Source organism: Vespula vulgaris, chromosome 2 (assembly GCF_905475345.1).
Source record: "Vespula vulgaris chromosome 2, iyVesVulg1.1, whole genome shotgun sequence".
NCBI classification, from domain to species: Eukaryota; Metazoa; Arthropoda; class Insecta; order Hymenoptera; family Vespidae; genus Vespula; species Vespula vulgaris.
Genome location: NC_066587.1, coordinates 5,886,296 through 5,903,829, shown reverse-complemented (window position 1 = coordinate 5,903,829; position 17,534 = coordinate 5,886,296). Strand labels below are relative to the sequence as shown.

The following is a 17,534-nucleotide window of genomic DNA, read 5'->3' as shown; positions in this document are numbered from 1 at the left end:
GAAAGGTTCTTCCTCCTTTTTACAGCAGCTGGTATGTCGGCCGCGTCTCAACTCTATTCGCACGCCACATGTTCGACAGTGGGCGAACATCGAATTAATGCAGAAACGGCAGGCTCTTTTGGTCCGGCGTATTATCTGTCTAGGCCATTAGCCGCTATTGATGTTCGATAATTAAACATTTATAACGAGCTTCGGCATAGCGCGAACGAAAGGAAGATTTTGATGGCTTTTAAAAAGAAACAAAAATCGAAACGTAAGTACATATCACAAATACTTTGATGAAACAAACAAACTGTCAACCCAAGAACTCAAACAGATTTGTTCTTATCTTGTTTGACAACAATGCTTGCAAACACTTACTAATTAAAACGATTGATGATTCGAAATGAGTAAGGCGCCATAAAAATGTGATATCAATCTTGATGGAAGTTGATCTTCAATATTAGAACTTCGTTCTTTCAGAATACATTAATCTTGTCTTTGTGAATAGTAATTGGTGTCAAAAATCTTATCATCATTTGTTGTGATAATTAAATCATCGTGTTTAACAAAAGCAGTATGTAGGAATTATTTGGAATAGAATTCCAACTCGTTTCTTTTTACTATCTATTCGCAATAGAACGGTTAAGTAAAAAATTTGTTTTTTACTTATATTTGGTTTGTAAGATTTTTTAACCATTCACAGTGGTTACCGATTTCGAATGCATGCAACGAACCTTTTCAAGAACCAGCTGTTGGTTTCTTCTGTGAAATTCCTGAAATCTTCAAGGAGACATATACGAAAACTTATTTAGATTAGAAAAAAATTGTGCGTTCGGATCGCTATCTCTGAACGATCGATTGTACGACATAACGAAATCTCCTCTTTTCTATTTTTCGAGTCTTTCTTATGAAAAAAGAAAAAAAAACAGGAGTAACCGTTATGCCACAGAGAACGAATCAAGATACCGACTTAATCTGCAACGGTGCACCCTATGTAAAATGCTCTCGATTTCGAATGGTCAGATTTTGGGGGTAGATTTGGCCATCTCTCCTTACGTTATAGACGGACACATTCCAAAAGAAATACCGTTACGTATATCGTTTTACTAACAACAGCACAAGTCATGTATGACGTTAATGTTATAAATATACATACATGTGATAAGTGTAATCTTGTTAAATGTTTCCTTTCATAAAGTTAGTTACCCCGACTCAACTTGAACTCTACTTTCACATGAGACATTGGATTAACGAGATTATCGGCAGCTGTCTTATTTATTTCTCGCTCCAACAAACAAGAGGATATTTTCGGAAAACGTCGAGACTTTTCGAGTCTGCTCTTCTTCGCGATGAGTCGCTCGAGTTGTCTGAGATTAGATTGCCAAGGAATCACCTAAGACTCTTTTACTGTGTTTTGATCTGTGATAGAAATAGACGATATTTTGAAAATATTCTAGTCAATTATTTTCAGTTTCGGTTTCAACGGGAATTCGTTTTAAAATATTTTCTATACCTACTCTCTAATAGCCTAAGAAAGATAGAGTGGAAAATAACGGAAATGTATGATGTTTCTTTCAAGATGTGTAAGAGTGTGCACATTTTTCGAAGAGTAAAAGAGCATTGCGTCATCGTTGGCAAAAGGAGCCCTTACCGTTAGTATTTTCTTACCTGATAATTTCCGTAATAAAATTATAAAAATATGAAATACCTTGACTTCAAACCTTGGTTTCAAAGAATCTTCAACGTTGACTACTGAAAGTTCTGTGATACAGTAAAAGCCCTGTTGCCTTTCAAAGTCACCTTGAAACTTTGTAAAACTAGAGCGATCCTGACTTTAATTGCCAGGATACACTTTCTTTAAACGTTACCTTTGTGCTTTCTTTTCCTCTAACATTTTCTCATATACAACCTTCACCGAACTAAACTCAAAGAATCTTACTTCATTGCGAGTTTTGAACGGATCACATAGATCAACTGTCAACCCCGTAATCCATTTTACGGCCAGTGAAATATTAGCCTATTGTTAGTATATTTTAGAACGTCTTTTTAAGGTCTGCTTACTGTTACCTACGTTTTTCTCTAAAGGTCCAATTTTTACATGTTCAGAACGAGATTTAAACCCTCGAAAAAAACTCGGAAAGAAAATAATTAAAATGTGATAAAAAATTATTAAAATATATGTTTTTCAAATATTATAAATTCATGAAAGAAAAAAAAAAAAGATTTATTTTCCCTGTTATACAAAATTTTTTAATTAAATTAAATAAGAATTATTTTCCCAGTTAACAAATTGTATGTATACATTCTTCATATTTACATATATTATTACAAGTCCGGAAATTTTACAAAACAGGTACAATGAAAGATTTAAGCACCTTTGTATATCTTACAATACCTACACAACAGGTAGAAGTTAGCGCCTCTGCATGAGATAACCAAAGGCTAAGTACATATTATAATAATTGCAGGTATAGACATACCCTTTTTTGGATTTAAAAGGTTTCACAGGTCCTCGTGGTTAAAAATAATTCATTATCCAGGTAGCTCTTCTTCAATATCTATCCTGCAGATAAAAAGTTAAGTTGGTCCATTAAAATTATTCGATGATAGCAAATAATAATGATGCCATCAATCATGCGAATGATTTAAGATGTAAATTAGAAGTGACAAATTTTATTGGAAGTCAAATATATATATGGATATACACTTAAAACATCCCAAGATACAAGTCCTTTACCAACGATTCTACTTTCATCTTTGCGATACATAATAAATATTAACACGATATTTTTCGTCACGATGTATTACGGTTTATATAAATTTTATGTTAAAATTGTATACTTAACGATTCCGTTCTGCCATCCCAATTATTATACGATTTCCAAACGTTAAAGAAAAAAAACAAGAAAAAAAAAAGAAAAGAAACAATTTATTTAACAATGGTCACGAAAGAACTTCAAGATCATCTCGATCGATCGAGAAAAATCTAATGACCCCAACGATGTTACATCTGCAACAATACATACGAATTTTCTAAACGTATCAAAAAAAATCTTTTATTTTCTACAAAACGATTTAACTTACGATTAACTAAATACGATGTAACCTAGAATACCTACATATAGTATATAAAAAAAACTTATTAAAAAAATATATATAAAAAGCTCGGTAAAATCGAAGAGGATCCTCCAAGATCTCATTTTTCGATTTGGACCTTTTGAATACCGCTGGCTATCTCTGTTTTTTTCCATTCCCTCTCATTCTCTCTCTTTCTTTCTCTCGCCCTATCTGCTCACCAATCTACTCATCTCTATCCGTGGAGCGACGACAGGCGGCTGACAGGACGCGGAGCGTGTGTTCGAATTCACTGTTTTCCTCTCTCTCTTTCTTCATTGAGCGCGCACACACATTCATATCTTTCTCTTTCTTCCTTTTTCTCCCTTTCTCTCTCTCGCTCCCTATCTCTCTCTCTCTCTCTTTTCCTCTTTCTCTTTCTCTCACTAGGCTTACGCGTGCGTAAGCGCGAACTCTTCGCAGTGCGCCCCAAATTGCGCGCGCGTGTGCGTGTCGATCGGAAGCCGAGGCGAAAGGCATTCTTTTGCTTCCATTTTTTTTCTTCTCTCTCTCTCTCTCTCTCTCTCTCTCTCTCTCTCTCTCTCTCTTTCTCTCACTCTCTATTTTTTTTTTATATAGTAACGCGTATGTAGTGGTAGGAAAGTAAGAAGTTTTTTGGCCGTAGGCACGCGCTGCGCACGCTCGACTTCGAGCAGGTGAGGAAAAGAGAGAGAAAAATAAAGGTATGTTTACACGCGTGCACATACGAGTGTCCCGCGCGTACTTTTTAACCCCCGAAAAAATCCTACCGACGGTTTACTGTCGCGTAGGGAAGGTAAAAAGAGGGACTCGCGAGCTTTTGAGAGCCGATTCAAAAAACACAGTGAACGCTCTGTGAAAGAGAAAGGAGAATCATTGTATGAAACGTTATCGGTGTCGGAAGTTGCGAGCCACCGCCACCACCACCGCATCCGTTATGGAAAATACTTAAGTTTCCGGAATGATATTCGTCTGAGAATCGCATCAACGCTTTCTATTATTTTTACGAACAATCGAACAAACAGGTGCACGAATCCAAAGCTACTTTGTTAATTTTTTCTTTCGACATTGTATCAATCATTTTGAACACTTATTACACAATATTATTTATTTTGTGACACACGAATACGAAGCCTTATAGAAAAACCTATTTTCTTCAAAGTGATCGGTGCGAATAAAAATAAATGTATATCGTGTCGCTTGATAAAAAGCTTCATATACACAAGTTTCTGGCTACGTACGAGCGATCGATATGTGCAAGCATCGGACGTTACTTATTTATTTTACTCGACGTTGCGTCATCTACCTTTGTAATAAATATAAAACTGAAAAATTTTACAAATGCGAATTATCGATCGGTTCTAATATATCGACTATAAACATTAAATTCATGTAAAGTATGTACTTGATATCGAATAAGCTGATAAGTAGTAGCTAGTCTTTATGCACTCGATCTTTATTCTGTATATATCATCGAGCGAACTTATATCAAGGTTTATGAAAACACTTCGTTTACGTTAAGTATATGCCTGGAAATTGATTATATTACTACACGAAACAAAAGTCGACTAACTAACAATAAGACATGGAACTTCGTTAGCGTTTATTGTCGAACCAATTGAATACCTTATATTGTTCATTTATTCTACGTGCATACGTTATAATTCAAATTGAGATGTAACATATGTGTTACACAGTTTCATTGACGCAACAATTGCAATTGAGGTCGTACAACATACGTAAGTACGAGTTACTTTTCGCAATCGAAAAAATAATGTCAGACGTTTCTTTTCTTGGGTCTGGTATCCCCTAGATAGGGATAAGATGTTAGTCCGGTTCAGGGTTACAACGAAACAAGTATAGTGTCTCTTTCCTTACGTATATACGTACACATACACACACATAGATATATACATATATATAATGTATATATATATATATATATATACACGTTCTATCTTTCTCTTCCTTTTGCAGGTTTCCTCGATCACCAAGGTGTCTTTTTCTGTTCGGTCGGTGTTAGAAAGAGGAAGAAACAGCCCCTTGGTGTATCTGCGACTCCTCTCCAACCCCCACCCCCCAATCCCAAAAGATCACGGTCGCAGGTTCAGCTCTCCCTTCGCCTTTAGCTTCGCCTAGTCACTTTCTCTCTCGCTCGAGCGTTCTCTTTTTCCTCCCTGGCGATAGATACTACCATCCCTCTATACTTCACTCTCTCTTTCTCTATCTCGAAGAACTCTGCTATACACCCAACTCGCTCAAAAGCACGCTCCAGCCCTCGAAGAGTCGCGCGCGCGTCGACTCGCGCAGCCGGGACACTCGTTCCGGACAGGGTAGAGAGAAGACGCGTGGGAAAGTGGGGGTAGCCAAAAGTGGTACTGGTGGGAGATCAACCGAGTTGGTGGGGATGTTTGACTACAGCGAGCGCAACTCGACTGTCACTTAGTATTGGGTTAGGTCAGCCCGTGGTAACGTCGACGTTCGTAGTTATTTCCTTCCAATTGAACGTTCGTCCGCTTATTGTTTATAATAGAAAAGTAATAACGACTCGCCTCGGCTGTTTCAGTTGTTTATTTTTTTTTTATTTTTCGTTTACTCGGTTTAAGTTTCACGATCGTACATGTACTTTCTCAATGGATGGGTAAAAAACGAAAAAGAAAAAAAAAGAAAACGGAGAGAAAGGATTCGCTCATTCGTAGTTCCTCTTCTCAAGATTTATAAAGAAGATTTAATATACGTCTAATCGTATCTACTGGAATAAGGAAAAACCCACGAGGATTGCGTATAAGACAACAATTGTGGTTTCCCGCGCACGATTTTTTTTTAATTGTTCCAAGTTCGATAAGGAAAAGAGATCACCAAAAGGAAAACAGATCAAAACATTCGTCGCTAACGCTCGCGAGATATCTTTATTTCTTTCCTTTTCTCGTTTTCAATCTTTCTCTCTTTTCCAATTGATCTCTTTCTTTCTTTTCGTTGGTGCAGTGCCACGTATCTATTTTCGATCTTCTTCGTCGCAAGTGATAACATTGTGCGGGGGAGTGGATGGAGTGTCTAAGTGAAACCACGTATCACGGATCGTAGAATGGCACTGTCTTATCTGCAGGAGGCACAGGTTAATGCAGGTAGGTTCTCGAGTCTCGACAAAATCAAGTCTTTTCTCCCATCTCTTTTCTCCGGATATCACGCGTTACGATCGAATTGCGTGAATCGTACGACTATAAACAAAAGGTCGTTATGTACGTGCTAAACATGATAAACACGTAGTAAATTTCTTGGAAAAATAAGATGACAACGAGGAATATACTTAGGGAATAGGATTTCGTTGCTATGTACAAAAAAAAAAGTTTCGCTTGATGTAAAAATATAGAGACGTTACGTTTCGAGTAAACATTGGAAGAAAAGAAAAAAAAAGGAGCAGAGAGGTCACAAAATTATACACATTTAGATACGTACGTATATACATACATACTTGTAAACAAAGCACGAAGAAGACAAAAGATGGTTGGCACGCATTTCGAGCTTCGTCGTAGTAAGAGATCTGAGAATCGATTATTTTTGTCTCGCCGAAGTCGTTAAAGAAACAAAAGTAATCCGTAGCCAAGGCCCATTTTGATAAGATTTTCGGACGCGTTGAAGGGTACTCCAATGTGAATCTTTTGTTTGTTTCCCACGAAAGCAAATGCTGTGGGCATATTCATTTCCATCTTCGTCAATGATCGTATCATCGAGGTTGTATCGTTGTCGAGTATGCACACAGAATAGGATAAGAAAGTATTGGGGGGAAGAGAAGGAGGGAGGAGAGGAAGATTTCCGAGTTTCTAACGACCCCACCGGTCGTGGCACTGGCAAGGCGCCAAAGTCTAAAAGCGCTCGCGGCGACACGACGGTGTTATGACACATTGTAAACATCGATAAGCCAGCGCGAAGTGAAATTACTTGACGGAGGGCAAACGAGAAATAAATGGGAGAGAAACGTGAAACGAGTTACGCGCTCGTAACGTATTTCCAAAAATAATCCTTGTAATTGTCAAGGAGATTGCGTGCGAGTCGCGATTTCCACGAAAATCTTCGTCGCGTTCGTCGAATTCGCGTTCGCTGTTTCATTCTTTTCTACACTCTGCGTAGTAGATACATTTCTCTCGGAACGTTTCTAAACGCGTTTTTAACGACTCCTTACTATATCTCAATCGTATTATTTTCTTTTATCTAAAAAGGAAAAGTAACGAACCTGGATTTCTATTGTGAAAGAAAGAAAAGAAAGAAAGAAAGAAAGAAAGAAAGAAAAAAGAGAGGAAGAAAAAGAAGATGAGATGTAATACTTTGAAGAAGCTTCAAGAAAAAATTCAAAGTGGAAATATCATCGGAGTTGTGACCAATTAGGGAAGGGATGCAGGCGGGGGCGGTACTCGTCGTCGTGTTGCCGGGAAACGGCGATTGTAGGCCGTAAGAATACTGGTAGACGTTAAGGGAGTTTTAGGGGTGGAGTGTTAGAAAGGGATAGAGAACGAAAGAGAAAAGAAGGAAAGGGAAGCCTCTACGCACCCTTATTGATTCAACGGAGCTCATTACAACCCTCCCCTAAACGGTCCATTAATTAGCAAACGCCGACCGAGTGCGACCGTTTCGTGTCTTCTTTTTGCTTTTTTGCTTTATTTTTTCTTTTTTCTTTTCTTTCTTTTTTCATTCTTTTTTTATTTCTTTTGTTTTTAATGAAATCGACCTTATTGCGCTTATCATTCGCCTTTGCGAGATGAGCAAATTGAAAGACAATTTGCGGGAATCACGTGCGGATGGTTGGAGATTTTTGTAAATTTATTCGCGTTAAATTTAGGATATTCGTAAGTGGCTTCGTTCGATGTCGACACCTAAAGTCATTTTTAGAGAATAGATTCTCGATGATTTTTCTCGTGCGAATAAAGAAATATACTCGATAATATTTGAAAGGTAATGATGCACGACATCGATAACATTTAAATATCTGGAGATAACGTAAGACGTTACATAAAATGCATTTATGAAAAACATATGCGTGAATAAGGACTGATCGTGGGTTGCGAAGTAACGATTATCGAGATTATGTACATATTTTGTCCATCCTTTAGAAATAAAATGAAACAAGGCGATAGAAGTTATTGGCCTTGAAGCAAACGAGGAAAATTTGAGAAATCCGGCTTTGAATTATCACGACGAACGTAGTCGACGCTTCGATACGCGCGATAAAACTTAGACATTCTCAAAGTCGTTGGCCTCCGTGAATAGTCGAAGAGGTGGTACGTGTTCTACTCGCGTGGGTGGGTGTAGTCGAGTTTTATGAATGAACTCTGCGTCGCGTACGAGAGTGCGCGAATGAATGGAGAAGAACTTGCTCGCGTGTACGAGATCCTCATGTGGGATAAAGAGGAGAATTGTTATGTTAGATTAAGTGCAACAAATGTACTACTTTATTTATCGAATAAAGGAAAAATAATATTTCTGACGAGGTAAAAAGTCATAATCCCCCATTTATCATTTATAAACTTAATGATTTGAAAAGATCGTTCGATCTTTGATCTTAGGACTTCTGGCTGGAGAACATCTCGACATGAAGCAAGAATCGGAGAAACAACCGCTCTCACCACCTTTGCACAATAACAATAACAACAATAACACGTCGTCGACGATGTTCTCGGGGATGGGTGCTGCAGCAGCAGGATTGTCGATGTTGACTCCTCAACAATTATTGGCCGCCAGTCGAACGGCAGCTCTAATGGCAGCCGGCATTCCTGTTTCACTACATGCAACCTTAGCGGCGAGTCCATCCCTCTATCAACATCATCAGACTCTCTTCGGAGGGTGGGCGCCGCCCGCAGCTTCCTCACCCCCTTCGCCTCTTCATCACTCGCCTGGTTCGGTTTCGTCAGCTCTTGCCACGACAAAATCCTCTTCCCGCCGCTCTAGTTCCGGTAATACAAATAATAATAATAATAACAATAATAACAACGTCGTGAGCAGTAGCGCGGATAGAATCAGTAATAAAAAGAGTCAAGCGACGAAGAGAAAGGCAACGAAGGTGGCAAAGACGGAGAGCAACGTTCAAAATTCGTTGGAGAGCGTGGCGCCACTTAGCCCACCTACGTCAATCAGCCCGGAGGCGGGAAAAGATGGAAGGGACAAGGTCTTCACCTGTGGCGTGTGTTCGAGATCTTTTGGTTACAAACACGTGTTACAAAATCACGAGCGCACGCACACAGGTGAGAAGCCATTTGAGTGTCCGGAATGTCATAAAAGGTGAGAAAAAGATAGAATACAGAAATTTAAGGGGGAAAAAAAATTCCAAAAAGAAAGACAAAACGAACAGAAAATAAACCGCATACATCTCAACATATATTTGAACCATTTAATTACAGATTTACTCGAGATCATCACCTGAAGACGCACATGAGACTGCATACCGGTGAGAAACCGTATCACTGCAGCCATTGCGATCGTCAGTTCGTCCAAGTAGCCAATCTCCGTCGTCACTTGCGTGTACATACGGGTGAACGTCCGTACGCGTGCGAACTCTGTTCGGCCAAGTTCAGCGATTCGAATCAACTCAAGGCACATTCTTTGATTCATAAAGGCGAAAAACCATTTGAGTGTGAACATTGTCAGATGCGTTTTCGAAGAAGGCATCATCTGATGCATCATAAGTGCGGTACTAGCAGTACGATGGTTGGAGGACAGGGGTCGAGGTCACGAGTCGCATCGCCGTCCGTAGCTAGCGATGATCTCGAAGACGATATCGATATCGATATCGACGTGGACATCGATATGGACGAAGTAGAATCGACGACAATGGTGGCGACGACTACGATGGCGACGACAACGACGAACACAGCCACGACGACGACTATGACAACAACGACGACTGTAACGACGTTGCCCCAAAGAAAGAGTTTGACCACGCCCATCGCTAAGAGGTCGACTCATCGACAACGTCAACAGCAACTACAGAGTTCGGTAATCGATCCGGCTGTTTCATTACCGATCAATCTATCCGGTATACCAATCGACTTACCGGAACAAACCGAACCGGAAGATCTTTCAATGTCTACAGGGATGCAAAGAGTAATCTGCATGTCTTGAAATAGCGACAAATTGAATTGAATTCGATCAAGCGATAATTTCAAAATTGAATATATGAAAAACGAAAATCGACTTCTTTTGGCAAAGGGAGCACAAATTTAGGCGTTTCAAGTGTATACAGTATGCCGTTATAATACGTTCACGTTCATGTTCACGTTGTCCCGAATATTTCTTTTATGTATATACGAAGAAATATCGCGTCGTTCTAACCGAACATGATCTCATAACGTGATTTCCAACGGTATTTGCACGATACCACGTTCCTTTTTCTTAGTTACTTCGCTCAATTATGTGATTGAATCGTTGAAAAAAGGGCTGGTCTCTTTCTTTCAGTCGAGAGAGCGTGTAGAAACGTTATATCCATACGAAACTTGTGCACAAGAAACAAATTCGTTAAGTCGCCTTCTTTCATGGCGTTATGATACACGCTTCTCCTTCATACCAATAGAGAGAAAAAAACGGAGGTATATACACCTAAGCTCTCGTTTATAAATTCATTTCTATATGAAATCTTGTCGTCGAGGGTCTTGGAGTGTTTTCTACATATGCTGCGTATATGTATATTATATGTATATATATATGTGTGTGTGTATATGTATACTTATATGTGTATATATATGTATATTATATATATATATCTACAATGAACTCCATGAAACTCAGGGGTGTATTTTACCTTTTGTCAGGTTACGAGGTCGAAACTCGCCGATCTCTTTCGCTATTCTACATATTCTTCTCTTTTTGTTCCGACGATCAAAAAGAGGTATTGTTTTCTTTTTTCTTTTTTTCTTTTTTCTTTCTTTTTTCCTTTTTTCTTTTTCTTTTTTAGTTTATCACACTATCCTATAAAAGAGGATAAAAATAAAATAGAGTTAAAAGAACTATTTTCCCCTCGAGTAAGTATATAGAGACTATTTTTGCGGAATCGTCAGGTTTCCCGTTGAGGCCGATCTCACAAGATGGGTCGAAACACGTGTAGCGGGCACGAGGGATAGAAGAAAATGAACGAAGAAACGACTCTCTAAACGTCCAACGTGAATAACGAGAGAAAACTGCGAACGACCTCAGGCCTTCGTAAAATCTACACTTTTAGGAGAAAGTGTAACAGCCGAGGGATGAAATGGAGTACAAAAGGATGCTCCTTTTTCGAAAGTAGGTGACTAAAAATTTGCTCTCGATCTTTTAAACCGAGAGAGAATGCATATTTCAGTATCTTTAATTTCACAAATGTTCGTTTCCATTACGTATGTGTTTAGTACGGTATTAATTAGTTTTATGTATAGCAAAATCGTACGATAGTATACATAAAATAAATATGTAGAAAGGGAGAAGAGTATTGATTTCAAAATGAAAATCAATATAATCGAGATATCGGTTAGATATTATCGTCAAATTTTCCTGCCTGCAAAGTATTCGCGTATTATCGATCCTCTTGATAGTTCCCGCATCCTCACGAAACAACTAATCCGTCTTTGAATGCCGCGGCACGAGTCGGAGGGTGGTTAGAGGAGGGTTGAACGAGAAAAAGAGAGGAGTAGGGAGAGAACAACGACAAAGTCGTAAAGGAGAAGAACAGAAATCTCGATCGTATTCGATGGTGCGCGAGGGTGATGTCTTTACGAAAAAAAGAGAAAGAAAACGAGAAAAAGAGAAAGAGAGAGAGAGAGAGAGAGAGAGGGAGACATCGTTCCGATTCATATTGTGCGCCGAAGCGAAGCGTAACCAGAACACACAATATTTCTTCTTTTTCGTCATCGGTAAGAAAAGAGATCGTAAGATCCTTCGAAAAGAAAAGGAAGCACGAGGAAAGGGAGGAAAAGCTTTTTTTCTTTCCCTTCTTTTCCTCTCTTCTTAACGCGAGCAAAGGCTGACACGAAGCGAACGGAAGAGAAACGAGGGCAATTTTCCCTTTCTCTTATTCTCCGTATCGAAGGATATTCGCAGAAAATGTAGAAGAGAAGAATGTCTTCTCTTTTTCTTTTTTTTCTCTTCTTCCTCTTCCTCTTTTTCTTCTTCTTCTTCTTCCTCCTCCTCTTTTTCTTCTTCTTCTTCTTTTTCTTCCTCCTTCTCTTCTTCTTCTTCTTCTTCTTCTTTCACACATCATTGTACCGTCGGTAGAAGTTGAGGTCCGTTTTACATTACGGACTGTTCTCTTCTGGATACTATTTGTCGATGAAAATAAAAGAGCAGAAAAAGGATAGAAGGATGGATAAACAGACCCGGAAGTAGGATAGTTGACATTCTTCGTGTCCGTACGGGGACCTATCTAGTGGAACAATGACTCCAAGTGGCCTCGACGTAGGCGACCTACAACGAAAGAAATTTGCATGCCCTGGAACGGGCATAAATCAGAGGAGCATTGAGAGACCGAGAAAGAGACGGAAAGATATCTCGGGTCGAGTCGAAGGCAAGGGAGGACGAATCACCACCGGCTGCGAATTTTCGGCACGCAGAAGGAATCATTGCGAAAACTGGTTCACGCGAAAGACCGTGCCTCAGGCAGACTTGTAGGACAAAAGCTTTCAAAGAAATTGTATCCCGACCGGCTGTGAGTCCAAGAAATAGAGAGGATGGAAATCGGAGAGTTCTCGAAAGATACGCGCGTTTTGTGAATTCACGCGCATAAACGTTGCGTCGAAAAGATTATTTCGAACGAAATATTACCGAGAACATAAATTGATCGTACCGATTGAAAAATAATAAATAATATGTCATCCCATCGACTTATCTCGCCGAAGAACGATGAAAATTCTTTTTCTTTTTAAAAGACTTAAACTTTAGCTTTCCACTTACATTTTGGAAAGTTTGATATTCGTAAGTTTGTATTGTGTGTGATTTTTGATAAATTTACGCGTGTATTTGTGAAAACATCGTTTAAGGAGGAAAATGATCAACAACGGAATCTGAAAGTTATTATGAGAAATATATGGAGTAAGAAATTTTTTTTCTTTTTTTTTTCAAATCAAAGTTAACGTAAAGGTATAGGGAATAACGCGATTAAGAAAGAAACAAAGATATCATTTTATGTCTACAAAGCATTAGAGTTATAAAGGACCGACGGAACGATGTCCTTTCATCTTACTACTTTTACTGTTGCAGAAACTTATATACCATCTACATTCATCCAATCGCTTATCTACTTTTCTCGATTCTTTCACGATTTCTCGTTCGTTCATACTCCTACACGATTTTTTCATTCGTACAGTGTCAATCATTCACACTTTATTTAACTAATGCATTTATGTAATTGTCGTTGGGTTTAACTAAACTCAATATATCGATTGCAATAAGTGTTGTAAATTACAATCTTATCATTGATGAAAAGAGTTCGAATAATCGTCGTATGCTTGCAACTACAATTGATTCGAGTGTGTGTAATGTGAATTTTGAATGTGTTAGTGAAAATTAAAGATACATTATTTGTTACATTCGAAAGCATTAAATAACGATAACTAAAAAAAAAAAAAAAACATGAAAGGAAAGAAGAAGAACGTATAAACGAGACCATATACGAGAGGAGCTCGCTCGAAAGACCGGTTCATATATTCTCTTATTCCTTTTAATCTTACACTCGGATACGTTCGACGATTCTTAACCACGCTTCAGAACTCGAAACTCAGAACTCCTTGTTGAAGGAGGTCTCTATTAAAGAGAGGGGTGGAAGAATCGTACGTATCAAACGTGAGCGCGTGTTCATTGTATTTTCTTTAGGCGATCGCGTCTATATAGTCTTTTTATCTTTTTTCTTTTTTCTTTTTTTACCAAACGAATGCTCGATTAGAAAGCACGAACGAGATTAGCGGAGCAACTTCGTACGGTGGACAGGTGATGGTTATACATGGTACACTGCTGTAGGAAAAGACTACTCGGACTGGCTTCGGACCCGTCGAGTTCCTCTTTTTTCTTCTTCTTCTTCTTCTTCTTCTTCTTCTTGGATAATGTCACTGTTAGAACTATGACTTATCGGAAAGTCGCTGCTGCTATTATGAGAGTGCGAGTGAATACGAAGAAGGAGTGTAACATCGTGATAAAATGATAGAAAGAAGATGGCTTAACGAATTTACTTCTTGCAAGCATGCTTCGTAACGATACGACGTTCTTACACGCTCCCCCCGTTGAGAGAAAGAGAACCGGTCCTTTTTCCAACGATTTGACCACATAATCGAGTGAAGTAGCTAAGAAGATGGAACGTGGTATCGTGCAAGTATCAAGCTTCGTTGGAAATGACGTTCATGTTCGGTTTTAATGTTGAAATACTTACTATATATTGATAAAAAAAAAAATATTTAGAAAAATATGAACGTGAATGTATTGTAATGGTATATTATATACGCTTGAAACGCTTAAATTTGTGCTCTCTTAGACAAGGAAATAAATTTATTTTTGTTTTTTATATATTCAATCTTAAAATCATCGCTTGATTAAATTCAATTCAATTTTATTATTTCAAGACATGCAAAGTCCTCGGTTAGAATATATTTTCAATTTTCATTAAGGTACGCTCTCTATAATCTAATTAATCGACGTTTATAACAATTATCGCACGCGTGATAATATTATTAGAATAATCATTCCTGGAAGCGTTTGATATTCGAAATGGATATAATACTTAGTTTTTTTTTTTTTCAAGCAAAACTGTTCTTGAAATAATTCGAATGCGGAGAAGTTTAATGAGATATTAAGAAAGATACGCTTTCTTCGCAGTGTGCTAATTCCGTTCCTATTTACCGAAACTATGACTCTACTTCACGGTTGAGTTTATCGGTACCTTGAGAAATAAATTCCTAATTAATGGTCGTTAGTTCCATATCAGAAAGAATAAAATACTGGTAGATTACGTTCCTGTCGACTCGGATAGAAAAAAACCGTGTCAATTGTTTTATATTTTTTCTTTATGTAAAAACAGACCAGAGAAGCCTGATGAAGTTTAAAGCAAAATTAATGACATTATTAAAGCGCGGAAGATACATATATATACACACACATATATGCATCTATCTATATATATATATATATATATATATATAAATATATATATAAAAATATACACATACACATTACACATTACACACATGTCCAATACACATTGTATTTAAGAACAGGAAGAAAGAAAGAAGGAGAGAAAAAATATCGTTGCTTGTCCAACACTCGTCATAATAATTAGTTATTATCGTTGTTGTCATTTTCGCTCTCATTTTAATGAGGGCAACGAAACTACATATAAGTATTAATATCTATTTGTGTCAAATAGCTTATAATATTATACCGTTACAATGTATGTGTTAGGACTGGGATTGTAACGAATGGATTTATGTTGAATCGTCATTTACATCGGTCAAAAAAGTTTTAATCGTGTCTCTTTGAGCAATAAGAATGGACGAAGTAATTAATTAGTAATTTCGCATCACAATCCCAGTCACTCTCAAATATTTGATTATGTACCTACGATGTAAACTTTATTGTATCTATATGTATATATATATACATATATATATACATATATATACATATACATATATGTAACTATACATAGTTATAATTTTGTACAGCCAATCCAAAGGATAATCGTATGCACGACGATATTACGCGTATTACATTAAATTCGAACATCTGAGAGAAAATCGAAAATCCGTGATTTTCTTGTGCTACATCAAAATTAAAATTAATTTCGTTTATGTTTGCATACTCGCACATGTTCGAATCTTTGTAGCGCGTGTCGACGCACGGTACAAATTCAGACCTTATGCCTCTAATTAAAATAGTAATGCCACACCGTAAAATACTCGAAGACGTTCTCGCTACTTAAATGCGTAGAATGCCACTCGAAAGAATTACTGTCGTTTCATAAGCATAATAAAGTTTATGAGAACTTTCTAAATTTTTCATTATCGTGTTAAACAATATTGTTTCATTATTTGTCTGTCATGTTTTTTCTACGTAAAATAAAAAAAAGGAAAAAAAAAGGATTATAAAAATCATCGTCGTACGTCGAATAAATATGAAAGAAAAAAATGAAAAGATGTACAAAAGATACGAATAAGAAATCGAGTGGCACTGAATGTATACTATGAAACTGACACTACCTCACCAGACACCTAATATATCTCAACCACAAGACTGATTTTGAATAGTATTCCTATAAAATAAGAGATAAAGAAATAATAAAAAAAGAAGGAAGCATAAGAAGCGAGAAGTGGAATTATAAATGAAATTTTATTCGTACAAATATGATATAGACAGTTTTTCTAAATAATTTAAGTATCAAAGGTATCGATTATATAATATTAATATTGTCACTGCGTCGCTGCCAAAAAAAGAAAAAAAAAACAACAAAAAAAGGAACGAATAACCCATTCCTATTGTGAATACACAGTTGGAGAAAAGGAGATAGAAGAACATCCTTTGTATTATAAATCGTTTATTCGTGATTTATCGCCCTGATTTCCACACATGTAATTAAGTTAGTAAATGTTTCATCGAGTTGACTGGTCTGTCGAACTATTTTTATTATTAAAACTCACTGTTTAATCGTTTTAGAAGCCTAATCATTTACGACGCCTTTACCTCAAACGATAGTTTTTCTTTTTGTAATTTAGAAATTATATTAACTACGTGAATATATTATTAAAAAAGTAACGACGATATTCGATCGATGAATCGATTTTTTTTCAAAAATCATCAATAAGACCATTGTGAGTTTATTATTATCTGAAGGACCAAAAGGGAAGAAGAATAACGAATAAAGTCTCGTGACAAAAAGTTTCGATATTTTCACGACTCATCCCAGGTTGCATCTTGCGTCGCTACGGTGCCGTAGGAAAACGAGAAAAGAGACTATCGAAGAATATAAGAGGGGTGGATAGAACGAGAGAGAAAAAGGAGAGGAAAGACCAGCAGTATCGTTGGATGCTGAAAAACCACCCAATCTCTTCCTACTTTCTCTCTCTCTCTCTCTCTCTCCCTCCCTTTCTCTCTCATGTAGGACTAACATACGACTTGCATTCAGCCGCACCATTCAATTCATCGAATTTCCAAAATCTAGGATTTCTACGGGCACGCTCGTGCTCGTATAGGTGAAGAGGCTGCTGCAGGCATCGCTATATCGTTGAAGAGAGAAGAAGGGGAAGAGAGAGAGAAAAAAGAGTGAACTGACACAGTGACACATTATGCCGTAATGTGGGGGCACGTGGCAGATGTAGCTAGCGAGTCGAGCCTAACTGGATGCATCGATGTCTCTGAAGAGTGCCAATGTAAAACCGGTTCTTTCCTCAGAATAATTCCATTGCATAAATTTCCATTTTTCCGAATATCGGAAAAGATGTTAACGTGAGAATTATTGGTAAAACGTT

General features: G+C 37.5%; 1 protein-coding gene across 1 annotated transcript; it reads left to right on the top strand.

The window, feature by feature from the left end:
• The first annotated feature begins 5,509 nt into the window (after positions 1-5,509).
• Positions 5,510-16,718, top strand: LOC127072779 (protein krueppel). Its single transcript, XM_051013490.1, has 3 exons — positions 5,510-6,200; positions 8,634-9,345; positions 9,465-16,718. Exons 1-3 carry the CDS (start codon positions 6,161-6,163, stop codon positions 10,183-10,185), a joined length of 1,473 nt encoding a protein of 490 aa, XP_050869447.1. The 5' UTR covers positions 5,510-6,160; the 3' UTR covers positions 10,186-16,718.
• Positions 16,719-17,534: the final 816 nt, after the last annotated feature.